The following is a 27,856-nucleotide window of genomic DNA, read 5'->3' as shown; positions in this document are numbered from 1 at the left end:
AAAATGGACATAAAATTTAACTTTTTTGTTATTTGATACAAAAATAAATATAATAAAATAAATCGCTGTTTTCATACATAATGACATAAAATTTAACATTATCCTTCTCCAGAGCCATCTATTTTTTTAGTTTTTATCCTTATTTTTATACTTTATTTTAATTTTATTAAACCAAAAAGTACTAATGTCATTTAACTTTAATTTTTAATTTTTATCATAAATGAAAATGTGTGATTTTGTATGCATTAGATAATAAAAAATACTCATAATAAAAAAAGTTAATTTTTTTTCATTTGTTACGTTTATAGGAGTGTAGTTGATTCACATCAGAGTTATGATATTTTTTTTGAATTTTATTTTTAAATTAGTATTTACTTTTGAGTGTAATAATTATGAACTAATATATGATGGTAACTAACTGTGATTGAAGAGAAGACAGAAAGAAAATAAAAAATGGAGGAAGAAAGAGATAACAAGTTAATATAAGAGTAGTGGTGAAGCATATGTAGATAGATAATGATAAGAAAAAAGAATAATAAAACCAAAAATTAAAAATTTTAAAAGAATAATAAAACTAAAGATAATTTAAAATGTTCAATATAAATTATAAGAAATAAATTTTTTTTAGCTATTAAAATTATACAAGAGAAAGAGTGATTTAAATATAAATTTTTATAAATTTATAATTGAGAAATAAATAAATTTACAAATATTTATAAATTTATATCTTCATTGTTACACATAGTAACAACGTAATGATTTTAGTATTATATCTAAATTAATTTAAATTCAATTATTCTATATATTAAAAAAATTAAATAAATTATAATTTTTTTATTTTTTATTTTATTATTTTATACAAAACTTTTGAATGCGTGATATCTTAATTTTTTTTTTTAAAATGATAAAATATTACTTAACAAGTAAGTATAAAAAATAAGTATTTATATAATAGTTATACATTTAGCTATCTAAATCAAATAAGAAAATAATTCTTTTAACACAATGAATATGTATGAATCAAAGTGATAAACAAAAATAAGAACTCCGATAGTGGTACAGTGGTAATTGATTGCGATTGGCGTTAATAGAAGAAGAAAATAAGGAAGGACAATAAAATAAGGCAACATAATAGTGACGACGAGAAAATAATAATTATGCATGTAAAAAAATAGTAAGAGAAAATAATAATGTATAATATGATGAGATGATATAATCAAAATTAAAATTAATAATTTTGAAATAATAATAAAATTTAAGATAATTAAAGATATTTAATATAAAATTAAAAAAAAATTTTTATCTATTAAAATTATGTATCTTCTAAAAGAGTGTTTTGAATATGAATATAAATTTTTAAATTTATTCCAAATTAAATTGGATTGAGAAAATAAATAAATTTAATATATAAATAACGAATTTGTAAATAATATTAGTAAATCTTTATCTTAATTTTGTTAAACATAATAATAACATAAATTTTTTTATTTTTTAATTTAAATTTATTTATTTTATACTTTTACATATACTAAATAAATTAAAATTTTTATTTTTTATAATTTATTTTTTAATTATTGATATTAAATTTATAATTTTAAAAATAAAAATATAAAAATATTTTTTTAATTCAATAAAAAAGTGGTTGAACAGGCACTGTTTGTTGAGCCGTTAATAATTTATAAATTTAAAAATTGAATTGAATTAATTGGTTCAACCGGATTAAACAAAAATTAATTTTTTGACTGATTCAATTAAAGCAAAAACCTATCTGAGATACGATCGGTAAAAAAACCGATCTAATTGACGGTTAACTAGTGACCGTTTGAACCGGGCATTTTCTTTTATGATTTCCGATTTTTCAATTAAAAAAGAAAAAGAAAACCGCCCCACTGTCTCTCCCAAACGAAACCCTACCCTAAACCAAACCCTATCAAAGTTCAGAGGCTCAGTTGCGGCACCTTCAAACTTCAGAGCCCCCTCTCTGTCCGAGCTCACTTCCCTTCCTCCCAGCCCCCACCATCGCCGAAGGCAGAAACCCCCACTCTATTCACTGCGTATCTCAACTCAGTCTCTCTTCACTGCGTGCGCCGTGGCTGCTTCTTCGCTCTTCGCCGTGCGTCGTTTCTGCTTCTTTGCCTCCTCGCCAGTCTTGCTGTTGCTTCCCTGCTTCGCGTCGTGTCTCGCCGTCACTGCGGGGTGGTCTCTGCTCCTCTGATTTTAGGTAACTCTGTCTCACACTCTCCGAGCTCACTCTGTCATTGCCGTTCATCTCTCGCCATCTCTCCGGTACGCCAATGCTTCAGTTTCATCTCTTTTTCCAATTAATTTTTAAGATTCTGAGTTTGTGTTCCGAGTTTGGAATTGGATTATTTATTTAATTTGTTGAATGCTGATGTGATTCTGAATTCTATTTAATTTGAATTATGAGTTTGAAATTGGATTCAATTTAGTTGTTATTGCTGATGTATTTTCAGTTTAGTTTGGATTCAGAAATTGGAACCATGATGCTGATAAATTGATTAGAATCCCAAAAACTAAATATGGTTATATGCTTTGGCCCTCTTATATTTAGTAGGTTTAGAAATTTGTAATTGAACTGAACTTTGTTTTGTGTTGCGATTATATGTTTTTTGGTTTGAGGATTTGTATCTTCAATCCTTTATGTGATATGTTAAGTTAACAGAAATCTTTCTGAAAATACTTCTAATGATAAATTATGGATAAGTTATTATGAAAAATTAATTATAATTACGTGTTTGTATGTTTATTTATAATTTTATATATTATTTTATTATAATCTGGTTTTGCTTCGTATACTAAGATTGTTGTAAATCCTTGTGTTGTTGTTTAGTGAAGAGATACTCGTTGCCACAGCCCACAAGCACTTCAAAACCCTGGTTGCTATCTTCATTATCATGGGGAAGAAGAAGTTCATCGACAAGAAGAAATCCGCAACATTCCAGCTTCTGGCTCGAGACACATCTGACCCGTCCTTCGGCAACTCTCCCGGTGCTGACTGTGTCTTCGTCCGGGTTGACAAGAACCCACTCCCTGCCGCCGATTTCATCTCTGCCGGTGACGACTATGACAACAGAAATTCTGTGTTTGATGATGCTCCTGGTGACGATGAAAGTGATGATGCTGGCGACTTTGCTTTCAGCAGCTCAACGAGCTCTATGCCGCTGGGGAGCCGTGGTTTTGTTGGTTCGGTGGGGGCAACGCCGCTTCCAGAGGAGGTGAGAAGGGAGATTCTGGAACTAGGGTTCCCCGATGATGGGTATAATTACTTGATTCATTTGAGGGAAATCAAGAATGCTGGTGGTGGCTCTGCGTATTATCAAAACCCTAAGTTCAGGGTTGAAGACATCCCTCGTGACGTAAAGGTTCGATTTTTTCATTTTGATTTTTCGGCTGTTTATTTATTTATTTATGTGAAGGTTTTTTGGTTTCAAGCTGAATGGGAAGTTGAAACTATTTCGGTTGAAACCCTAAACACGTTTCTGGTAGTATTTCTTTAGCAAAATGAACTTTTTTGGGACTGAATTTGTTGACACATTGATCATTCAGATACTACTTAACAAGAATATAATATTTTTTGGTTTAAATGGTCTGCATTCTAATCTCTTGATAGTCAAATTTGTGCTTCACTCCTACACTCCTAGGATAAATTTTCATTTTAAATAAACTTTTTTCTTATTATTATATGGGTTTTCAGTTCCTCTGGAAATGAGATATTACTATGTGGTCATCCCGTCCTTTGTTATTTGTTTCTGTGAACATTGTGTTTCTCTCAATATACTGATGAAACGTCTTGGCATTACCCTTCTTTGTAGACTCAACTAGGCTAAGGAATTTGGTGTTTGTGATTGGAACCATCTTATTGCCTGAATTGTGAGTTAAATGGTGTTGATGTGGGACACTGTTTTGTTTAAGAACTTATTCTTGGCCCTGATTAAACACCAAGTGATGTTTTGTTTTGTTTTGTATTGTTTTTTGGGCACCTTTTCTAAAGAGTTGGTTATGTTCTTAAATGAGAATTCATTAGTTAGATTTTCTTTTGGTGAGTTTAGGCATATGATGCTTCAAGATTGAAAATCTCAGAAGTTGATGGTGAGCCCGAGCCAGATTCTATATACAGTGTAGCATCGAAGACTACTACTGTAAGGGTTCAGAAAGTGGTTGATCCTGAAGTAGCAGCTTTGCTCGACGATAGTGATTTATCACGGTTTGGCTCTGATGTTGAAGATTTGGAGGAAGACTTTGTTGTGAGGGCGAACCTCCACGAAGATGGTGATAATGTAGAAGAGAAGGCACATATATGTGATGGTAAGAATTTTGAAGAATCAATGACAAATGGAAACCAAAACAATGCACATGAATTGCAAGTTTCTTCACATACCAGAGTTACAGATAGTCTTGGGTCCTTGGGTGGTGTTGCAAATGGTGCGACTGGAGTGGGTTGCGCTGATGAGAAGGAAAGAGCTCGTCGCCTGTTGGACGAACAATTTGATTTGGTGAGTTCTGTTATTCATAATTTATACCATTCACGTGCTACAGTCTTGTTCATCTGCTGTATCTTTGGTTTCAATCGTATTATTTAATGAACTATGTTGAGTTTTGTTGTTTCCTGCTCTGATGTTGTCTTTGGTAAAATGCATCTTTTTTTTCTATGATTATCATTCTGTGTATTTTCTATGTTACAGTTTGAACGCCAAGAATATGGAACTGATGACAACGATGATGATGATGATGATGATGATTCTTATGAACATTACGGGGCTGAAGAAGATGGATCCCTTGCCGAGAAGCTGAAGTGCTGTCTAAACAACGATATGATGGATGACCTGGAACACAACGATGACAAGTATAAGGTTCCAGCTGATATATTGAAGAATAAAGAGGGACCAAAGGTTGAGGAAGAGGATTGTGCTGCTGATGTGATTCGCCGTTGCAAGGAGTATGCCGAGGTGTACGAAGTTGAAGAAGATGGAGACAACGATGTTGTACTTGTTGAAGAAAGTAGCGATGAATCAGAAGTTTGGGATTGTGAGACAATTGTTTCAACATATTCGACTTTAGATAACCATCCTAGAAAGATAGATGCACCCGAAGTAGCCAGGAAAAAGAAGTTGGCTGGAACTGTGTCTGCAGCCATGAGTTCCTCTAGTCAATTAATATCCCTTAGAGGAAAAGAGAAACTGCCTCTAGACTTCTTGCCCGGTAATAAAAGTACTTCCGCTGAAAGGGTTAAAGGGCTGAGCACTGCAAGAATCGAGTATAAGAGAAAGCCACATGGTCTAGAGACAAAGGAGGAGAAAAAAGAACGAAAGGTGTCTTAACATATACTTGTTTTCACTAGCTTTGGTTTATGCTATTTCTTGAATCTTTAATGCCTTCTTTATTCATGCCACTGAGGAGTTACACATGCTGCTGCTTAAGAGCAATACATACATATATTCTAGTTTGATCCTTATTTGTCTACTACCACTTTGACTGGAATGGTTGGCCTGTTTATTTTTGTAGGCTGCTGTGAAGGAGGAGCGGCGAGAAGCAAGACGCATGAAAAAAGAAATGAAGGATCTTTATAGGAGTGAAGCACATCGTGCGCAGAGAGTTGCTGCCATATCTGGGCCTGCTTCTATTCATCTTTTGTAGGTTTTCAATTATAAAGGTTTTGCCTGCTAGTTGCTGCTACTCATCAAATTCTCGGAAGAAATGGTTACATAATGACATTATGCAAATTTAAATTAATATCCCAAAATGGTGCCATTAGCCCATTACTTCGTGTTTCTGATATACGCTTTAAATGAGAGGTTCCAAATTCTGTGCCTTGTTCCAAATTCGTGTTTTATTTTTATACTTATTCTACAAACATGAGAGAACTATGGGTCACAAGCTTTTCCCTTTCCTTGTTTTGTTTATGTAATGTAACAGAGTAAGCAGGATTCTATTTTTCGTTTATCGTTTATTAGCTCTATTATATAGTATGGTGCAACGTAGCATAAAAGCATAACACCTAACCAAGCTTTATTTATTTGTATTAAACAGCTAACCAAGGTTTTTGTAGTGAAATAAGTGGTGTTGGAGCCTCTTGTTTTATTATCGTCCTTATTGTAATTTCTAATTGAGCTTTCGGGTTCTCTCAACCTCCCTTTTCAACTCAATGACCTGTAACCTCTACACCCCAATAAAACCGTCATAAATTCTTGTCTGTTACTCAGGTAATAAAGGGTCCAAGTCCCCGCCAAGGTACGAGTTGAATGTTATTCAGTCTAATTTATATTATACAAAACCTTTTTTCTTATAGCATATGACAAATCCACACAAACAGTTGAAAAAAAGGTCTTCATCGTCGGCGTATATTCTCATTGAAATTTAATATTTTATCAAACAAGGGTGTTTCTTGGTGTATTAATCTTCCGCAGTCATTGTATCTGAAATAGTGTTGCAATGCAACAAAAAGCAGCGCGTTTTGGGAGATATGCCACAAATGAAATGGCTCCTACCTTGGCTTTATATGTTTGATACATTGTATTTATTTCCCTACTTTTAAACTGTCGACAAAGTGAAAGAATATAGCAGAAACAGATTTTTCTTTAAACAAAAAAAAAAAAAGTGAAATTGGGTAAAGAATAAAACTTGTAATTTTTTTTTAGAAAAATGTGTATGTCTTTATTTTTAATTAATTTTTCTATTATAAAAGTATAATTTTCACTTTTAATTACGGGATAGCATTATCTATTAGAAATATGTACAAGGAGATTGACTATGGCATCAATATCAATATCAACGACCACATCAAAACCACACCGTTTTCCGCAATTGCCATCACCACAGTAATAACGTAAAAAATTTACCAACTCATACTTGATTCTAATCTTCTATGAACCAGCAACACATACAAAAATAATTTATTTAAAAAGTTTTACATTTTTCTTTTCCTTAAAAGTTTTAAATAATTGTAAATATTCTTATGACATACACTAATGTGCTTTAATAATGCAATTAGGAAGAAATATTTGTGATGATGATAAGAATTAAGAACAAACGAAGTCCACATAGATTGGCAGTCATGGTAGTTTTATCGTATGACCAAGCACTAAACTCGGTTAATTAATAATGTTATGAATACATAGAGAAAAAGTTTTCTTGACCCAGTAAAAGCTAAGCAGCTTAACAAACAGAGAGGCATCTATTTTCGCTTTGGTGCTCGCAAGTCACAACACTAAGCAGAGGAATCTTCCATGTCGTGTGGTCCACTCCCACAGCTAGCCAAGTACGCAACCACCATCAACAAATGCTTCTATTGCCATTTCTTATGCAGTTCCTGTCAGCCACCTCTTCCCCTTTTATTTCATACCTTCCCAAACGGAAATAACTATTCTTAGCTAAACTTGCAGCACCCTTTTTTTCATGGCTTTAAAATCATCTTTGAAGGTAATTTATTAAGGCGTTTGTTATATGGCTGCCTAAAAGTTCGATGTCAAATAGTTGATATCTAATTGAAAAGTATAGAATTTAATAAATCTTAAATATTTAACATTTGCTATAAAATTTAATATTTGTTATATGGTCCCCATATTTGTTTTATAGCTAGTTGATGGACTGGGTCGGTCAAGCAAGTTGACGGCTACAGCCTACAAAGTTAGTTAGCTGCCATTTCCGAACAAAAAAAAGAAAACACAAGTGGTGTGCGGTCCTACCTTCACATGTCTTGGATCCGATCCAAATCCAATTCTTAGATTAGAATACACACCAGCACCACTCTTTAGACGTCAACCCTAAGGAACACCAACAATCTTAATTCTTTTCTTCTTCAGAGCGCGCAACAATAATGCAGCTTCCATTGAACTCCTTCCATCGTAGTATGTAATATGCTTTAATGAACTTCATTCTCTTAGCCCCAAACATTTATATATATATAAAAATAAAAATAAAAACAAAAACAAAAAGAGAGAGAATCAGATAGAACAACCTCAAACTGGTGACACTGAATCTTGTAAAAGAGAAATGAATGTGTTAGTGACAGAATCTAGGAATAGATTCTGATGATAGCATACTGTATACCCTAAACTAGTAGATTTCTTGGAATCTCTTTATGTCCACGAAACAAATGGGTTAGTGCCGCATCATTGACGTTTGACAACAACAAGGGAAGGAGGAAAAAAGAAAAAAAATGTAATCTAAAATGCCTAAAATTCTAAGCAGTTAGCATAGAAATTAACGTAGTAACAAGAAGGGAATAGTAGAATCCAATGTAAGAAGAGGAATCAGCGCTTCCATGCATAAACAATGAGTGAGAAGCCAATGGGATCTACCAACTCGTTCTCCTCCACACTGGACCATTCCAACACGGAGGAGCTTCCGCCGAATGACCCGGCGGAGGAACCCACCGAGACGGAAGAAGACGACATCTTGGCCCAGTCGCAGGAGCCACTCAAACCCAAGTTCCAGTTCTGCTGCGCCCATGGATTCACGACGTTCCTGTCCACGCCATGTTCATCCGCCTCGAACTTGAACATGAAAATGGCGTGCCCATCGCCGTTACTATCCTTGTCGAAGAGCCAGTTGTACACGTCCCACGAGATCTGAACCGGAACGCCGTCGATTTCAACTCTCTCATTGCCCCTGAACTTCCACTTGAGGCGCTTTATCTGCAGCACCCTGTCGCCGTCGACGGAGAAAGAGAGCTTGGAGGAGGCAGAGTCGTTATCCCTGGAGGAGCCGCAGTCGATTTGAATACGGCGGGTCTTGCCGCCGAAAATGGCGGTGGTGGAGTAAACGGTGTCGGCAAAGACGTGTTCCTTCTTGAGGAGGAGGGAGTGGGGGTTGTTAGCGTGGAGAGCCTTGGACTTGGAGTAGGCGTCTTTGGGGGAATCGCCGAGGAGGAGAACGATGCGGTTGTGGACGACGAGCGCGAGGTAGAAGGAGGAGTGGGGTTCCGGGGAGAAGGAGGAAGAGAACTTGGCCTTGGAGAGGTTCCAGAAGAGTCGCGTGGTGGAAGAGAGGGTTTTGGATCCGTGCTTCTTCCAGAATATGAAGGGCTTTATGTGAAGTTGAAAGGAGGAGGAAGAAGGAGAAGAAGAAGAAGTAGAAGAAGGGGAATCGAAGGGGTTGTGGTTGTGGACCTGGACGTGGAGGGAGCGGCCTAAGATAGAGCGTGACCATGTTAGAGTCACGAGGCCCGTGTCGGTGTGGTACAGGTATGTGGTCAGGTTGGGGTTGGAGGAGCCTGGTGGCGCCGGTAATGGAGGACCATTACGGCGGGTGTGGGATGGCCGAAAGCAGGAAGGGAATGGCGATGACATTATTCTTTATTATTTATTGTGTTTATGGTTTTCAAGAATGGGGATTTGGGAGGGGCTTTTATTTCCGGATCCGGATGAACAAGACCAACACACACAGGGGACCAAGAGAGAAAACTGTCTCCTTCAACACCGGTTAAATTACCGCAACAAACAAAGTTACTACTCATAATTACCTTATTGCCACTGTGCAACAATGGACTATCAATGTAACCGATCAAAACTTTCTCTTCCTTAAGTTAGACAAAATTGTTTGATAAATTCAGGAATTAATTCCCTCTTAAATTAAATTAAAATAATGAAATATAGTTACGGATTTAATAATCATTACTTTTTTTCTAATTTATCAAAATTTTTATTTTGTATCATATTTTTCTAAATTAACATACCGGGTCAAAAAAAAAGTATAAGATATACACATATTTTTTTTTATTTTAACATTTTAAGCTAAATTTAATTTTGATATACTATTATTCTAGATTTTTTTTTATACATACACTTAATTAGGTAATGTTACATAAAAAAAGGTAAAAATTCAGGTGAAGTCGACTTCACGTGAAGTTGATATCTGAAAGCCGTTAAATGAAAATTTTTTCAAGTGAAGTCGACTTCACATGAAGTTGATATCTGAAAGCCGTTAAATGAAAATTTAGTCAAATCATCGAACGACTCTCAATATCAACTTTACGTAAAGTTGACTGCACCTGAGTTTCCACCTAAAAAAATAATTATCTTTTATATTAACAACAAAAAAGTTACTCAAAAAAATAAATATAATTGGATAACTATGAAAAATATTCTATATTAACATAATCAAAATTAAACTCCTCTAAGTTTAAAAAAGTTTTGCATGATAAAAGTAGAAGACTAATTCTATGATGCTTATTATTTAGTATCTAATTTTTGTCTAATTTATTTTTTATAATAAATTTTAAATATTAAAAAAATATTTATTTTTATATTTTTTAAATTAATTATTAATTATTTATTTTTTGTCAAGTTAAAAATTATTTTTTAGACACCGAGCAATTATCACTAATTTTTGGTCTAATTTTATTAAGTACCTACTAACCCTCACTCTTCTATATCAATAACGCATTATTAGTTGTTTAATTCTAATTTTTTAACAGAATTAAATTATAAATATCCACTAAAATATATGAGCATCTCTAAAATCAATTAGAAAATAGAGGCTATATGGATTTCTATCTTGTACAATTATATATAAGAGATCACGAGAGCAATGCTTTTGCTAGATATTAATGTCTTAATTAAGAATGTTAAATTATGTATAAGAGATCACGAGAGCAATGCTATATTTGCTAGATATCAATATCTATCTTAATAAGAATGTTATTATTAGAGACTAAGTTAGGGATTTAGGGTTTAAAAAGCAAATTGGTCAATCATTAGACGTAAAGAGACTTAGGTGTGTTAGGTATTATGATTCCGTTAGCGTGTTTGTGTCTGCAAAATGACAACTAGGGGAGAATTATTGAATTGAAGGTAAGCGTTCTAATTTGGAGGGACTTGGCTACTTGGAATTCCTTTTTGCATGAGATCACAATCTCTCAAATGGCAAAAGAGAGATGTAATTCTATTTTGGGTGAGAACTTGCAATTTGACAAATCCCAACATCATCGTCATAAAATAACATACTTATAAAAAAATATGTAGATAATAAATTAGTTATTTAATATTTATATTATTTGTATCTTTTTAGAATTTAATTTTAGGGTAAATCACCCTTTTAAAATGATTGAGAGTTAATATTATCGATTGTCCAATTTTAAATTTTCGTTTCAAAATTCTTTTTATATAAATCGATCTAACTTAAAACGATTTACTAGAGTCTCTAGTAAATCAGTTTAGGTTAAATTGATTTAGTATATCCCCTTAAATCATTCTATCATAAATTGATTTAGTAGGAAAGCAACTTTGTATGGTAAATTAATTTATCTTAAACCAATTTACTAGAATAAGCGAAAAATATAGTAAATCGAGGCTTCCAACGATTATATAAATCAATATATGTTAAACCATTTTCTAGGACTCCCAATGGCCATATAAATCAATCTATGTTAAAATAATTTTCTATGAGAAGACGTTATAAAATTCGTTTTTACTCACTCCGATTTATCATTCTCTATACTACACTTCCTTTTTTGAGAGAATCCGACGAGGATCATGAATATCCGACAAGTGAAGTATCAGTGATGGAAGATAGGGACAAAATGGATTGTTTCTATCAATTGGATAGTCTTGCTCATATTGTTGGACATATACATAAATACGTTAGTGTTTAAAATTCGAAGTTTTATCATATTAGATTAAAAGTTAATTGCTAGCATATTAATTTTAGGATGATTGTGATAATGTTAATGATATAAATAAAGTTGGATAGAGTAGGATTTGTGGTCTATGTTGTAGAAAGCTATCAGTTAGGATAGATAACATATATAAGGGTGAATTTGTGTTAGTTTAGAGTTGGTATAGATGATGTATACTTTGAATTAGGACTTATAGTTAAGTTAGTATTTATCGAATTAGATTTGTTTTTAAATTTAGCGGTTGAATGCAATAATTTATTATGGTTTGAATGCTTGTTGTAGTTAGTTATGTATGAGATATTGATCGCATAATAATTGTGTGTTATAGATGACTCGTTGTATTAAGACCATTAGGAAGTAGTAGAGTATGACTCTTCATGACCGCCTCATTCTCTATTTGGAGGCTGTAGGATTGTACTGCCTAATTAGGCTCAACGATCATTAGTTCAAGCTTGATGAGCCCTCTGATTAGTATATTTATTGAGTTGTAGTGTCTTGAGATACATATGTTCCATATGCTGTTCAGTGAATGCACTATTACACTGCAGGATGTAGCCTACCAACTTGGGCTTCTGATTGAAGGTAATTATGTTAGTGGGTGCCTTACAGATTTGAACAACATATTCCTGGTGGGAGACCAGCTTGGGTTCGGTTCTAAAAGCTTTTTGGAGAACTTCCTCTTGTAGCGTACATCGACAAGTTCACTATTGCATACATGTGGTTTTAGGAGGGGTTTGCAGTGCTCCCTCCCAATGCGAGTGAGGATACTGTTAGGGTGTATGCTCAAACATACATTACTCAATACATCTATTGCCAAGCATGTATGAGGTCTGTTATATCTCCTAACCTCCCAAGTACCTTCCTTTGCCGATGGATAATCTGAATCAACCAATTGTAATCTTTTCCAAACTCTTTGTACTTTTCATGGTACTTTGTAAGGTTCCACATCGGTTGGAGAGGAAAACGAAGCATACCTTATAAGGGTGTGGATATCTCTCCCTAGTATGACACGTTTTGACGAGTGAGTGTGAGGGGCTTCGGCTATCATCCCTATCATCAAAGGCAAAACCGTGAGGCCTTGTGTGCCAAAACGAACAATATCGTGCTAGCGGATGGTCTGGGCTGTTACATATGGTATCAGAGCTGGAGCCCAGATCGATGTGCCAGCGAGGGCGCTGGGCTCCCTTAGTGGGATAGATTGTAAGGTCCTACATCGGTTGGAGAGGGAAACGAAGCATACCTTATAAGGGTGTGGATACCTCTCCCTAGCATGATGCGTTTTGACGAGTGAGTCACATCGGTTGGAGAGGGAAACGAAGCATACCTTATAACGGTGTGGATACCTCTCCCTAGCATGACGCCTTTTGACGAGTGAGTGTGGGGGTTTCGGCTATCATCTCTATCGTCAAAGGCAAAACCGTGAGGCCTTGTGTACCAACGCAGACAACATTGTGCTGGCGGGTGGTTTGGACTGTTACATACTTGATATGATCTGACTCTAACACACGATATCATGGCAAGCTCCTCATCCTCATCATGATCGATCCTTGATAGCATATTCTCTATGATTTACTTCTATGACATCAATAATGGCGAGGGTGATATTAGGAGTAGCTATCATTGCAATCGCAAGCTCACCTAACGTACAATTGTCTCCAATATACAACCACCATCATTATCGTGATTTAAATCAATAGCAAAGGATGGAGATGCCACCAATATTGCTACAACGATAGGCCTTGAAGTAGAAGTTCCACCCAAAGTAACAGATTGAGGATTTTGAGCTGATCTTCCAAAACACTCAATGACATCAACAAGCTTCGCAAATAACTCAGGGGATCTCACCTCAGGAAAACTTCTTTGACAGTGAAACAAGACTTGAAGGCCATCATCATTCCTATCGCAAAAGAATTATACTTCACCCTTACAGATTGCAATAAGAATCCTGTAATACAAACCTTCTACTCGCTTTATTTACTCCACACATCCCAATTTCTGTAATATGGTATTTTTCAATTTTACAAAATCGATAGATGAATGAACAATGACAATTTAATGGATCTTTGCTATTGAACTTAATTTCCTCTCTAGTTTTTTCTTAATTTTTTCCTCATAGAACTAGTACTAAAAAATTCTCATAAGCCATTTTGAAATAACACATTATACATAATGCGGTTTCACTTATTTATATGAGGACTGGTCATTGTAAATCGTTTTAAGTAAAAATTATTTGTGTAGAAGTGGAAAATCATACTAAATCGGTTCAAGTTAATTGAATTAAACAAGGTCAAATTTCCTAGTAAATCGGTTTAAGATAAACCAATTTACTATACAAAGTTACTTTCCTACTAAATCAATTCATATTAGAATGATTTAGTGGGATGTACTAAATTAATTCTACTTAAACCGATTTACTAGGCTTTCCTGGTAAATCATTTTAAGTTTGATCGATTTATATAAGAAAAATTTTAAAATAAAAATCGAATCATGACAATCTACTAATATTGAACCCAAAAAATTTTAAAAGGGTGATTTTTATGCATTGTCAGTATAAAAAATTTACACAAATAATTAATTTTATACTATCACATTCATAAATTTAACTAATTTTTAAATTCACTATTTTAAAAGTCATATAAACACATAAAACTAATTGAATACGTATAAAACTTTTTATATTATTAATTTATTAAACTTAAATAATTTCAGTATAAAAAAACTCATTTTATATGTATTTTATATTTTGATATATATTTTATAAAAATAGTTAATTTAATGCTTAACTTTTAGTGTGTATATAAGATAGTATAGTATAGTATATGTTATTGACTATGAACACTACTTAAACCTAATATATGGAAAATGCAGCTATTTTTTTGCAATCTAACCATTACTAGGGAGTGTATCAAGGAGAAGGGCACTATTGTTGTTGGGGAGAAGCAATACGGCGATGTAACCAAACCGATGAGCTTAAAGGTGGTGAAGGCACCAACGTCAACGATGGAAGTTATGGAGGCAACGTCAGTCTCGGATAATCCAATTTTTGAATTAGGAATTAATACATAATCCTTTTTCAAAAGCCAAAGGAGGAAAGATCCCGGATGTTACATTTCATGGTGGAATAAGGAAGGCAAAAATGATGCAGATGATGAGGGATGGGTTCATGTGAATAGGAAAGGGAAAGAAAAAGTAGACCAAGACCAAAAGGAGGAATTTTTATCGAAAACCTCACTCCAGCTAAGAAATCCCTATGGACTCTCAAGAAATCCATTTTGGGTAAGCCTAGGTCTAGCTCGAACCCATTTGGAACTCCATCCAACAAAAAGAAAAACATCTATAGTTGATAACACAGAGAAAAAGAATAGTATGGTGAGGGCCTAAGGCACAACGTATGTGAGCTCCAACCACAACAGGCGAAGGCTAGCTTTGTTATAGGGATCTTTGATTGAGGGAAAAAATGAGGGATACGACGTCACTGTTAAGTATGGTTACTGTATTAAGGAAGATGCAGAACATAAGCTCAGAGACAGGGGATCATCAACGTAGAGCCAAGGTTTGTAACATTTCAACTTTTTTGTATTTCTATGGATTATGCCATTTTAAATATAATAAGTTATAATGTAAGAACGACATCAAACATGATGTCTCGCATCCATTATAAGGAGTTGATAAAGAAATATCAATCAATCTTTGTCATTCTTTTAGAAACTGTCTATGAAGATTTTTTGGGAGAATTTGAGATTTTCTGCAGTAGGGATTGTGGAAGCTCCTAGTCATAAGGATAGAATTTGGCTCCTGGCTTAAATGCGAGGATCTCTTATTTTGTCCTTTGGAGCTTTTAACAGTGCTTAGCAGTAGAAATTAGAAGAGGTAGCAAGACTTAGGTGTGTAGCACTGTGTATAGAATCCCCTAACCTGCTAATTGTGAGGAGCTTTGGAACCATATGATGGATATTTCTTAATGCATTCAGGACCCATGACTTGTTTTCAACAAAATTGTGAATCCTCAAAAAGTAAAGGGCAAAATTTTTTACTCGTCTTATAGAAACACTTTCTCTTCTACTTTTGACTCTTGTAGTATCCTAGATTTGACAACTAATGGCAGAAGATTCACCTTATTTCAAAAGGTTTAGGGAAATAAGAATATTGACGAAGCTTGATAGAGCTTGTAGCAATGGTGAATGGAGGTCACTCTTCCGTAAAGCTTATTATGAGGTTCTTTGTCATCTCCATTATGATCATTGCCCCTATTAATTTGTTGCATTGGAGCTCCGCTGAAGAAAGGATCAAGACCCTTTACATTATGAGTCGCTTGGGCTTCTCATGCTAACCATAGTTATCAGAATCAAACCGATAATTGACCTGACTAAGTTACTGGATTACTGGATTAATGGTTCAACTGGTGGATCATTAGTCGAACCGTTTGACCTGTTAATAATTAAATAAAAGTATGAATTTAACTTTGATACATTATATCCAATTATGTAATACCATGTCAGCAAAAGTAGTTATCTTTTACATTAACCGCATAAATGGTTATTCAAAAGAACGGATGTGATTGGACAACTATGTAAAATATTATATATTGTTAATATATCAAAATTAAATTATAAAAATAAATAAATACACTATTATTATTGAAGAATAAAAATAATATATATTATTTAAATTTTATTGCTTTAATTTAAATATAATTGCTTTAATATGATATATATAATTATTAGTCTTTACTCTTTAGTAGGATAAAATAAAAAAATAAGGTTTTCATAATATATACAATTATTAGCATTAAACATATTGAATGACAAGCTCGCCTAGTGAAAAACTGAAGTGAATGCTTTTTGAAGCTCCCAAGTTTGAGCTTCATTTGTGCCATTTTTGGATTATTCCAAAAAATTGTCTCCTATCGTGATTTAGTGCACCGCTAGTGCACGATGGAGGCGTGCTGGAGATGTTAACCCGATAGGTCAACAGGTCCAGTTCAAGCTGAGTTGACTGATTTAAAGCGGGTCAGACTGGTTTTCTATAGGTTTATTATGGAAATAGTTAGATTCCTAATCCGGATCGGTGTAAGATCCAATTCACTAGATTTTTAGTTGAACCGACTGGTCCAATATGAGTTTGATAACTATGATTTTGACTATAGAGCTCTACTGCATAAATATTTGAGCTATTTTGAATGGTGCATTCATAGAAGGCTCTTTAAAGTTAAAAAAGCTTCTTTACATTTCAACTCCAAAACTTTTAGTAATATTTTTATCAAGAGGAGAGATTTGAAAGTTTGACCAAATAAGATTAAAAAATAATTGGAGGGCTATAATGACCCAAATCTAAGGGAGAAAGAAGAACAGATCAAGGCTAACTATTATATTTTCTTGGCTCAAAAGGAGATGCTGTGATACCAAAAATCTAGAGAGTAGTGGTTCAATATGGTAATCAGAATACAAAAATTTTTCATATGTAAATGATCATCAAAAGGAATGCAAATAAGGTTCATGGCCTATTGATTGGTGATGGGTGTTCATCGAATGTCCCTGAGATCTTACAACACGAAGTGCTAAAGTTTTACAAGAATCTCTTTGACACTACATAATAGGTTGATATTTACTATATAAATGAGTTTTTTCGATGCCTAAGCCATGATGCTTGTGTCTTTCTCACAAACATATTTTTCAGTTGGAGATCAAAGGAACTATTGATAGCATGAGCCCCATTAAAGCCCCAAGTCCTTATGGTTTTCAAGCATTTTTCTTCAAAGAATATTGGGACGTGGTTGGTTAGAAGGTTTTAGAAGAACGTGCAGAGGTCCTTTTGGGGTGAACTTTTAAGTTGTGCATTAGTGGAGACTGATGAGCGGATATTTTATACGCTTTTTGGGGGGTGATTTCACATAGTTTTTAGTAGGATCTAGCTACTTTAGTACATTTTTATTAGTTTTAGTGCAAAAATCACATTTCTGGACTTTACTATGAGTTTTTGTGTTTTTCTGTGATTTCAGGTATTTTCTGGCTGAAATTGAGGGACCTGAACAAAAATCTGATTCAGAGGCTGATAAAGGACTGCTGATGCTGTTGGATTCTGACCTTCCTGCACTCGAAGTGGAATTTTTGGAGCTACAGAAATCCAAATGGCGCGCTCTCAATTTCATTGGAAAATAGACATCCAAGGATTTCCATCAATATATAATAGTCCATACTTTGCTCAAGTTTAGACAACGTAAACTGGCGTTTAACACCAGCTTTCTACCCTATTCTGGCGTCAAACGCCAGAAACAAGTTACAAACCAGAGTTAAACGCCAAAAATAGGTTACAAACTGGCGTTTGACTCCAAGAATAGCCTATGCACGTGAAAGCTTCAATGCTCAGCCCCAGCACACACCAGTGGGCCCCAGGAGTGAATTTCTGCACTATCTATCTTAGTTTACTCATTTTCTGTAAACTTAGGTTACTAGTTGAGTATAAAAACTACTTTTAGAGATTTATTTTGTACCTCATGAAATTTTTACATCCGAACCTGTACCTTTGACGGCATGAGTCTCTAAACCCCATGGTTGGGGGTGAGGAGCTCTGCAGCGTCTCGATGAATTAATGCAAGTATTTATATTTTCTATTCAATCTCGCTTGTTTCTATTTCAAGATATTCATTCACACTTCAACATGATGAATGTGATGATCCGTGACAATCATCACCATTCTCAACCTATAAACGCGTGCCTGATAACCACTTCTGTTCTACCTTAGATTGAATGTTTATCTCTTGGGTTTCTGGCTCACAAGTTTGATTGCCTCTCCTGACAACAGAGCGTTCAATCCGTGAGTCCAGAGTCTTCGTGGTATAAGCTAGAACCAATGGACATCATTCTTGTGATCTAGAAAGTCTAAACCTTGTCTGTGGTATTCCGAGTAGGATCTGGGAGGGGATGTCTGTAATGAGCTTCAAACTCACGAGCGTTGGGCGTAGTGACAAATGCAAAAGGATCACTGGATCCTATTCCAACATTAGTGAGAACCAAAAGATGATTAGCCATGTACATGGACCCTTTTCACTGAGAGGACGGCTGGTAGCCATTGACAACGGTGATCCACCAACATACAGCTTGCCATGGAAGGAGACCTGCGTGCGTGAAGAAGAAGACAGTAGGAAAGCAGAAATTCAAGGGACAGAGCATCTCCAAAACTCCAACCCATTTTCCATTACTGCGTAACAAATATTCCTTTCATGCTCTTTCACTTTTCACAATAAAAACTAAGAAACCTATTGATATCCTGACTAAGAATAATAAGATAACCATAGCTTGCTTCAAGCCGGCAATCTCTGTGGGATCGACCTTTACTCACGTAAGGTATTACTTGGACGACCCAGTGCACTTGCTGGTTAGTTGTGCGAAATTACATAGTATGAGTGTAATTTTCGTGCACCAAGTTTTTGGCGCCGTTGCCGGAGATTGTTCGAGTTTGAACAACTGACGGTTTATCTTGTTACTTAGATTAAGAAAAATTTGTCTTTTTGGTTTAGAATCACTAGGATTGCATCTTTTATTATTCCTTTTTAAAAATCTTTCAAAAATATTATTTTTCTTCATTAGTTTTTAATTTTTCTGAGTCTTTTGTTTGAGTTTAGTTTCATATCTTAAGTTTGGTGTCAATTGCATATTTTTATTTTCCTTTAATTTTTCGAGTTTGTGTTCATTGTTCTTGCTTTTTTTCTTGTTTTATCATTAGTTTGTCTTGTTTTGTGTCTTTTCTTGTTTTTCTTGTGCATTTTTAAATTTTCAGTTTTCAAAAAATTTTCATATATATTAAAAATACTTTTTTAAAACATGTTAAATTTATAGCTCAGTTGGCTAGAGCGTTGTGCTTGTGTTCTTGGTAATTGGGTATCTTCCTTTTAAAATTTTTTCAAAAATAATTTTTCTTTGATTAAATCTTGTGCCAAAATTTAAGTTTGGTGTTCTCTTGTTAATTTTTCTTTAGTTTTCAAAAATTTTATTTTGGTTTTCTAAAAATTTTAAGTTTGGTGTTCTTTCTTTTGTTATTGTTGTTCTTGTGAGTCTTCAAGGTATTCTTGAGTCTTCTTTGTGTTTTGATCTTAAAATTTTTAATTTTGGTGTGCCTTGGTATTTTCCCTCCAAAATTTTCGAAAACAAGGAGCATTAGATCTAAAAATTTTAAGTCTTGTGTCTTTTGTGTATTTTTCTCTTTCATAATAAAATTAAAAAATAAAAAATATATCTTTTCCTTTAATTTCTCATAATTTTCAAATCCCTTGGGTTGACTTGGTCAAAATTTTTCAAATCATATCCTTTTAAGATTTTTAAAAATCATATTTTTTTCAAAAACATCCTAACCACTTTCTCTCTCCTCACTTTTTTCAAAAATCCTCTTAAAATATTTTCAAATTTTTTATTATTTTTTATTTAATTTAGTTTTTATTTTATTTTATTTTTTTTTTCAAAAATTTTTTTAAATAAATATACTAAAATAAATTTACATCATCTCCCTTACTCCATCATGGACCTAAGTGAAAATGAACAGTCCAGAAGGACTCTGGGGTCATATGCCAACCCCACTACTACTTTATATGGGAGTAGTATATGTATACCCTCCATCGAAGTCAGTAGTTTTGAGTTGAATCCTCAGCTCATTATCATGGTGCAGCAAAATTGCTAGTATTTCTGTCTTCCACAGGAAGAACCTACTGAGTTTCTGGCACAGTTCTTACAAATTACTGACACAGTACATGATAAGGAAGTAGATCAGGATGTCTACAGATTATTACTGTTTCCATTTGCTGCAAAAGACCAAGCTAAGAGGTGGTTAAATAACCAACCTAAAGCTAGCATAAGAACATGGAAACAGTTGTCAGACAAATTCTTGAATCAATATTTCCCTCCTAAGAGGATGACACAGCTAAGGCTGGACATCCAAGGCTTTAAACAAGAGGATAATGAATTCCTTTACAACGCCTGGGAGAGGTACAGAGAGATGCTAAGGAAATGCCCCTCTGAAATATTTTCAGAATGGGTGTAGTTAGACATCTTCTACTACGGGCTTACAGCAAAAGCTCAGATATCTCTAGACCACTCAGCTGGTGGATCTATACACATGAGAAAAACAATTGAAGAGGCTCAAGAGCTCATTGATACACTTGCTAGAAATCAGCATCTGTACTTAAGTAGTGAGTCCTCCATAAAAGAAGAGGCTAAGGCAGTGTCCACTGAACTTAGTCCTCCAGAACAAGTTGCTGAAATCAATAAGCATTTATGTTATCTGACAGAACAATTGGCAGAATTCAAAGAGATGTTACAAGACACTAAGGATGCTAACAGGAACATGGAAGCACAACTTGACCAGACAAGACAGCAGTTATCAAAACAGATAACAGAAGAGTGCCAAGCAGTTCAATTGAGGAGTGAAAAAATATTGAATACCTCAGCTCAAGGCAGCAGAAAACCAAGAAAAGAACAAATCATAGAGGATGAGCAGACTGCTACCCAAAATTCCTCTGAGGACAGTAAGAGCCCAGAGAGGAATGATTCTGGCGTTCAAACACCAGAAAGGGGTGAAAAAGTGGCGTTAAACGCCCAGTGGACGCCAAGTTTTGACGTTCAAACGCCAAAAAGGGGAGAAAAAGTGGCATTAAACGCCCAAGCCATGTTCAGTTCTGGCGTTTAAATGCTAGAAAAAGGAGGGAATCTGGCATTAAACACCAATCCAACTCCCAATCCCGGCGTTCAAATGCCTATGAGGGGTCAGACACTTGAAAGTGCTGATAATAACTCTCTCAAGAAGGCTTCTCAACCTACCTCTGTAGGAAATAAACCTGCAGCAATCAAGGTTGAAGAATACAAAGCCAAAATACCTTATCCTCAGAAACTCCGCCAAGCAAAACAGGATAAACAATTTGCCCGCTTTGCAGACTATCTCAGGACTCTTGAAATCAAGATTCTGTTTGCAGAGGCACTTGAGCAAATACCCTCTTATGCTAAGTTTATGAAAGAGATCTTAAGTCATAAGAAGGATTGGAGAGAAACTGAAAAAGTTTTTCTCACTGAAAAATACAGTGCAATCATTTTAAAGAGCTCACCAGAGAAGCTTAAGGATCCTGAAAGTTTTATGATACCATGCACATTAGAGGAAACCTATACCAAGACAGCTCTATGTGATCTTGGGGCAAGTATCAATCTAATCCCTGCATCCACTATCAGAAAGCTTGGCTTGATTGAAGAAGTCAAACTAACCAGGATATGTCTTCAACTTGCTGATCACTCCATTAAATACCCATCAGGCGTGATTGAAGATATGATTGTCACAGTTGGGCCATTCGCCTTTCCCACTGATTTTATAGTGCTGGAAATGGAGGAGCACAAGAGTATAACTCTTATTCTAGGAAGGCATTTCCTAGCAACTCGACGAACCCTCATTAACGTCCAAATAGGGGAAGTAACCCTGAGAGTTAATGAGGATGAGTTTAGGCTGAATGCTATTGAAGCAATGAAGCACCCAGACACATCAAAAGACTACATGCGTGTTGATATCATTGATTCCCTGGTACAGGAGATCAATATGGCTGAGAGTCTCGAATCAGAGCTAGAGAATATCTTTAAAGATGTTCAGCCTGATCTGGAGGAACTAGAGGAAATATAAGAACTTCTGAAAATTTCTCAGGAAGAAGAGAAACCTCCTAAACCTGAGCTCAAACCACTACCACCATCCCTAAAATATGCATTTCTGGGAGAAGGTAAAACTTTTCCTGTAATCATAAGCTCTACCTTAGAGCCACAGGAAGAGAAAGCACTAATTCAGGTGCTAAGGACACACAAGACAGCTCTTGGGTGGTCCATTAGTGATCTCAAGGGCGTTAGCCTAGCCAGATGCATGCACAAGATCCTACTGGAGGATAATGCCAAACCAGTGGTTCAACCACAAAGACGGATGAATCCAGCCATGAAAGAGGTAGTGCAGAAAGAGGTCACTAAATTACTAGAGGTTGGGATTATTTATCCCATTTCTGATAGTCCCTGGGTGAGCCCTGTCCAAGTTGTACCCAAAAAGGGAGGCTTAGCAGTGGTTCATAATGAAAAAAATGAATTGGTTCCTACAAGAACAGTTATAGGGTGGCATATGTGTATTGACTACAGAAGACCCAATACAGCCACTAGAAAGGATCATTTTCCTTTACCATTCATAGACCAAATGCTAGAAAGGCTAGCAGGTGATGACTATTACTGCTTTCTGGACGGCTACTCAGGCTACAACCAGATTGCAGTAGATCCCCAGGATCAAGAGAAAACAGTATTCACATGTCCATCTGGAGTATTTACCTACAGAAGAATACCATTTGGTCTATGTAATGCACCAACAACCTTTCAGAGATGCATGCTCTCTATTTTCTCTGATATGGTGAAAAAATTTCTGGAAGTTTTCATGGATGACTTCTCAGTATTTGGAGATTCATTCAGCTCTTGTCTTGACCATCTAGCACTTGTTGTGAAAAGGTGCCAAGAGACCAACCTGGTTTTAAATTGGGAGAAATGTCACTTTATGGTGACTGAAGGAATTGTCCTTGGGCACAAAATTTTGAACAAAGGCATAGAGGTGGATCAAGCTAAGGTGGAGGTAATTGAAAAATTACCGCCACCCACCAATGTTAAGGTAATCAGAAGTTTTCTGGGATATGCAGGATTCTACAGGAGGTTTATAAAGGATTTTTCAAAAATTGCAAAACCTCTGAGTAACCTGCTAGCTGCTGATACACCATTTGTCTTTGACACAGAGTGTTTGCAGGCCTTTGAGACTCTGAAGGCTAAGCTGGTCACAGTGCCTGTCATTTCTGCATCGGACTGGACATTACCATTTGAATTAATGTGTGATACCAGTGACCATGCTATTGGTGCAGTATTGGGACAGAGGCATGACAAGCTTCTGCACGTCATTTACTACGCTAGCCGTGTTCTAAATGACGCGCAGAAAAATTACACAACCACAGAAAAGGAATTGCTTGCAGTGGTTTATGCCATTGACAAGTTCAGATCTTATTTGGTAAGATCAAAAGGGGATTGTGTACATTGACCATGCTGCTCTTAAGTATCTAATCACAAAGCAGGATTCAAAACCCAGGCTCATAAGATGGGTGTTGCTTCTGCAAGAGTTTGATATAGAAATAAGAGACAGAAAAGGGACAGAGATTCAAGTAGCAGATCACCTGTCCCGGATAGAACCAGTAGAAGGGATGTCTCTCCCCCTCACTGAGATCTCTGAAACCTTTCCAGATGAGCAACTCTTTGCCATTCAGGAAGTGCCATAGTTTGCAGACATTGTAAACTATAAAGCTATAAGATTCATTCCCAAGGAGTTCAGCAGGCAGCAAAAGAAAAAACTGCTTTCTGATGCGAAGTACTACTTGTGGGATGAACCATATCTCTTCAAGAGATGCGCAGACGGAATAATCCGTAGGTGCATACCTAGAGAAGAGGCACAGAAGATCCTATGGCATTGCCATGGATCACAATATGGAGGACATTTCGGAGGTGAGCGAACAGCCACCAAAGACCTCCAATGTGGCTTCTACTGGCCTACAATTTATAGAGACTCCCAAGAGTTTGTACGTAACTGTGACAGTTGCCAGCGAGCTGGTAATCTGCCTCATGGTTATGCCATGCCTCAACAAGGGATCTTAGAGATTGAGTTGTTTGATGTGTGGGGTATTGACTTCATGGGTCCTTTCCCACCATCATACTCAAACACTTACATTCTGGTGGCAGTAGACTATGTATCTAAATAGGTGGAGGCAATTGCAACACCCACTAACAATACTAAGACAGTACTGAAGTTCCTCCAAAAATATATCTTTAGCAGATTTGGTATCCCTAGAGCACTGATTAGTGAAGGAGGCACTCATTTCTACAATAAACAGCTTTATACTGCCATGGTCCGATATGGAGTTAGCCACAAGGTGGCAACTCCATATCATCCACAGACCAATGGGCAAGCTAAAGTCTCTAATAGAGAACTAAAAAGAATCTTGGAATGGACTATCATTGCCCGTAGAAAGGATTGGGCAAAGAGCTTGGATGATGCTCTATGGGTATACAGAACAGCATTCAAGACTCCTATAGGAACCTCTCCATACTAACTTGTGTATGGGAAGGCCTGTCACCTGCCCGTGGAAATGGAGCATAAAGCCTACTGGGCAACCAGATTCCTAAACCTTGATACCAAATTAGCTGGAGAGAAAAGATTGCTCCATCTGAATGAGCTAGAGGAATTCAGACTCAATGCTTTTGAAAATGCCAAAATTTACAAGGAGAAAGCAAAGAGATGGCATGATAAGAACCTGTCATCCAGAGTTTTTAAGCCAGGACAAAAGGTTCTGCTATTTAACTCTAGGCTCAGGCTATTCCCTGGGAAACTAAAATCCCGGTGGAGAGGACCATATGTGATTATAGGTGTGTCACCATATGGATATGTAGAGCTTCAGGATATTGATTCTGACGAAAATTTCATTGTTAATGGACAGAGAGTCAAACATTATCTTGAAAGTGATTTCGAGCAAGAGTGCTCAAAACTGAGACTAGATTAAAGCTCAGTAAGGTCCAGCTAAAGACAATAAAGAAGTGCTTGCTGGGAGGCAACCCAGCCATTACTACAGTTTACATGTCATTTAAATAATAATTATAGAAGTTAAATAAATTATCATCAAGAACTAATTCTCATTTACAGGTGTTCACAGAGTTACAGAAGGATTCAGAGCAAAAGGCAGAGAAAAAAAGCTCACTGGTACGAAAACGCCAGTAATAGGCACTTTCTGGCGTTTAACGCCAGCCAGGGTACCTGGCTGGGCGTTAAACGCCCAAAACAAGCAACTTCTGGGCGTTAAACGCCAGAATGGGTGCCATTCTAGGCATTTAATGCCAAAACTACAGCATCCTGGGCGTTTAGAAAAATGCCCAGTGATAAAGACTTTTCTGGCGTTAAACGCTAGTCAGGGTACCTGGCTGGGCGTTTAACGCCAGGAATGTGGAGGAGAGGCAATTTTGTTTTCCAACCCAATTTTTTAATTTTTATGTTTTCATCCATAATTTCTTGCATAAACATATTTCAAATCCTCATCTCTTCAATTTCAAATTTGAAAAAAAAAATTATTATAACTCTTAATCCTAAAATTCTTTTCTTATTTTCAAATCTTTTTCAAAATTCATATATCTTTTTAATTTATTTTCAAATCTTTTTCAAAATTTATAGATCTTGTTAATATCTTTTCAAATTTAGATTTATCTTTTTCAAAACTCTCTCCTATCTTTTCAATTTTAAAATTACATCTTTTGCATATCATAATTATCTTTTTACAAATCATATCTTCTATCATATATTTTTCAAAAATTTTTGAACCCACCCCTTCCTTTTAAATTGAGATTCGGCCACCCCCTCTCCTCTACAATTCAAATTGGCTCTCCTCCTTCTCCTCTCATTTCCTTTCTTTTGCTTGAGGACAAGCAAACCTCTAAGTTTGGTGTTTTGCGTGATTACTGAGCTAAGATTCACTAAGATCATGGCTCCTAAAGGAAAACAAACAACTTCAAGAGGCAAGAAAAAGAATAATCCAAGACCACTTTGGAATCAAGAGAAGTTCTTGACCAAGGAACATTCGGACCATTACCATAAAATAATGGGTCTAAGGTCAGTGATCCCAGAAGTAAAATTTGATTTGAAAGAAGACGAATATCCGGAGATCCAAGAGCAAATTCGAAACAGAGGTTGGGAAATTCTAGCTAATCCTTAGACAAAAGTGGGTAGAAATATGGTTCAGAAATTCTACTCAAATCTGTGGCAAACAGAGAGGCAGAGAATGACTAAAATCGCTTTCTATACCTTTCGAATCATGGTCAGAGGGAAGATGATTTACTTCCACCTTGACAAAATAAGAGAGGTCTTCAAGCTACCTCAACTACAAGATGATCCAAAATCCTTCAATAGGAGAATGGTGTGTGATGATAAACGCTTGGACCAAATTCTAGAGGACATATACATCCCTGGAACCAAGTGGACAACCAGCACAAAAGGGGTTCCAAACCAACTCAAGAGAGGGGATCTCAAACCAATTGCTAGGGGTTGGCTGGATTTCATTGGGCGTTCCATACTGCCTACTAGCAACCACTCCGAAGTCACTATCAAGAGAGCAGTGGTGATCCATTGTATTATGCAAGGAAATGAAGTGGAGGTTCATCAACTGATTTCTTGTGAGCTCTACACAATTGCAAACAAAAACTCCAAGGACGCCAAATTGGCTTACCCAAATTTGATTTCTCTACTATGTAAAGAGGCTGGGGTGAAGATGGGAGTAGATGAGTTCATCCCAGTCAAACATCCAATCACCAAGAAGTCAATGGAGGGACAACAAGTACAAGAAAACTCCATCAAAAGGAGGGCGCAGGAATTCCTCCCAGAAATCCCTCAAATTGACTACTGGACCCGCCTAGAAGCATCTGTCACTAAGTTACAAGAAACTATGGATCAACTCAAGGAAGAACATCAGAATCAAAATTTTATGATCTACAAACTGCGTAAGGAACAGGAGAAGCAAAGGGCGTAAATTACAGGAGCTGAAGCGCCAGAAGCTTTCTCTTGAAGGTCTAGACAACCCACAAATTGAAGGAGCATCTGTCTCCCAAAATAAAGGTTGTTGAGTCCTAATCTTAATTCTGTGATAACTTCTGCTATTAGAAATCTATCTTAGGAGTCATATGAGTAGTAGTAATTAGTATTTTTATTTTTATTTTTATCATCTCCAAGTAAGCTATAATTTATTTTTCTCATCATCATTAAACATGAATAAAATAGCAGATATTTTTAGAATAAGGAGCCAATTTTTTCCGAGTTCTTAATAAGAAAAATTCAAATTATTTATATGTGGTGGCAACACTTTTTGTCTTCTGAATGAATGCTTAAACAGTGCATATTTTTGATCTTGTTGTTTATGAATGTTAAAACTGTTGGCTCTTGAAAGAATGATGAAAAAGAGAAATGTTATTGATAATCTGAAAAATCATAAAATTAATTCTTGAAGCAAGAAAAATCAGTGAAAAAAAAAAGAAAAAGGATAGGAGGGCATGCAGGAATAAAATCCTGGCCTAAGCGGCTGAACCCAACTGTCCCTAACCATGTGCTTGTGGCATGCAGGTCCAAGTGAAAAGCTTGAGACTGAGTGATTAAAGTCGTGAT

At 35.7% G+C, this 27,856-nt stretch overlaps 2 protein-coding genes across 4 annotated transcripts; one reads left to right on the top strand and one right to left on the bottom strand.

Annotated features, from left to right (window-relative positions):
- Positions 1-1,893: 1,893 nt before the first annotated feature.
- Positions 1,894-5,980, top strand: LOC130955645 (uncharacterized). 3 transcript variants are annotated; one of them, XM_057882562.1, is made up of 5 exons: positions 1,894-2,221; positions 2,852-3,383; positions 4,071-4,514; positions 4,704-5,330; positions 5,524-5,980. In XM_057882562.1, exons 2-5 carry the CDS (start codon positions 2,916-2,918, stop codon positions 5,653-5,655), a joined length of 1,671 nt encoding a protein of 556 aa, XP_057738545.1. In that variant the 5' UTR covers positions 1,894-2,221; positions 2,852-2,915; the 3' UTR covers positions 5,656-5,980. The 3 variants fall into 3 exon arrangements, with proteins under 3 accessions (XP_057738545.1, XP_057738544.1, XP_057738543.1); XM_057882561.1 differs by having other exon boundaries at positions 1,894-2,286; positions 2,857-3,383; XM_057882560.1 differs by having other exon boundaries at positions 1,894-2,286.
- A 1,986-nt stretch (positions 5,981-7,966) lies between these two features.
- On the bottom strand, positions 7,967-9,383 carry LOC130956316 (uncharacterized). The gene has a single exon (XM_057883354.1). It carries the CDS (start codon positions 9,306-9,308, stop codon positions 8,271-8,273), a length of 1,038 nt encoding a protein of 345 aa, XP_057739337.1. The 5' UTR covers positions 9,309-9,383; the 3' UTR covers positions 7,967-8,270.
- Between the last annotated feature and the right edge of the window lie 18,473 nt (positions 9,384-27,856).

Source organism: Arachis stenosperma, chromosome 10 (assembly GCF_014773155.1).
Source record: "Arachis stenosperma cultivar V10309 chromosome 10, arast.V10309.gnm1.PFL2, whole genome shotgun sequence".
Lineage (NCBI taxonomy): Eukaryota > Viridiplantae > Streptophyta > Magnoliopsida > Fabales > Fabaceae > Arachis > Arachis stenosperma.
The sequence above is the reverse complement of the archived record's forward strand: the minus strand, read 5'-3'. Positions and strand labels throughout refer to the sequence as shown.

Bases quoted from the DNA above. Each gene is read 5' to 3' on its own strand.
- LOC130956316 (XM_057883354.1), bottom strand. From the start codon at position 9,308: ATGTCATCGCCATTCCCTTCCTGCTTTCGGCCATCCCACACCCGCCGT.
- LOC130955645 (XM_057882562.1), top strand. From the start codon at position 2,916: ATGGGGAAGAAGAAGTTCATCGACAAGAAGAAATCCGCAACATTCCAG. The intron at 3,384-4,070 runs GTTCGATTTTTT...TGGTGAGTTTAG, and splicing joins ACATCCCTCGTGACGTAAAG to GCATATGATGCTTCAAGATT. The intron at 5,331-5,523 runs GTGTCTTAACAT...TTATTTTTGTAG, and splicing joins AGGAGAAAAAAGAACGAAAG to GCTGCTGTGAAGGAGGAGCG.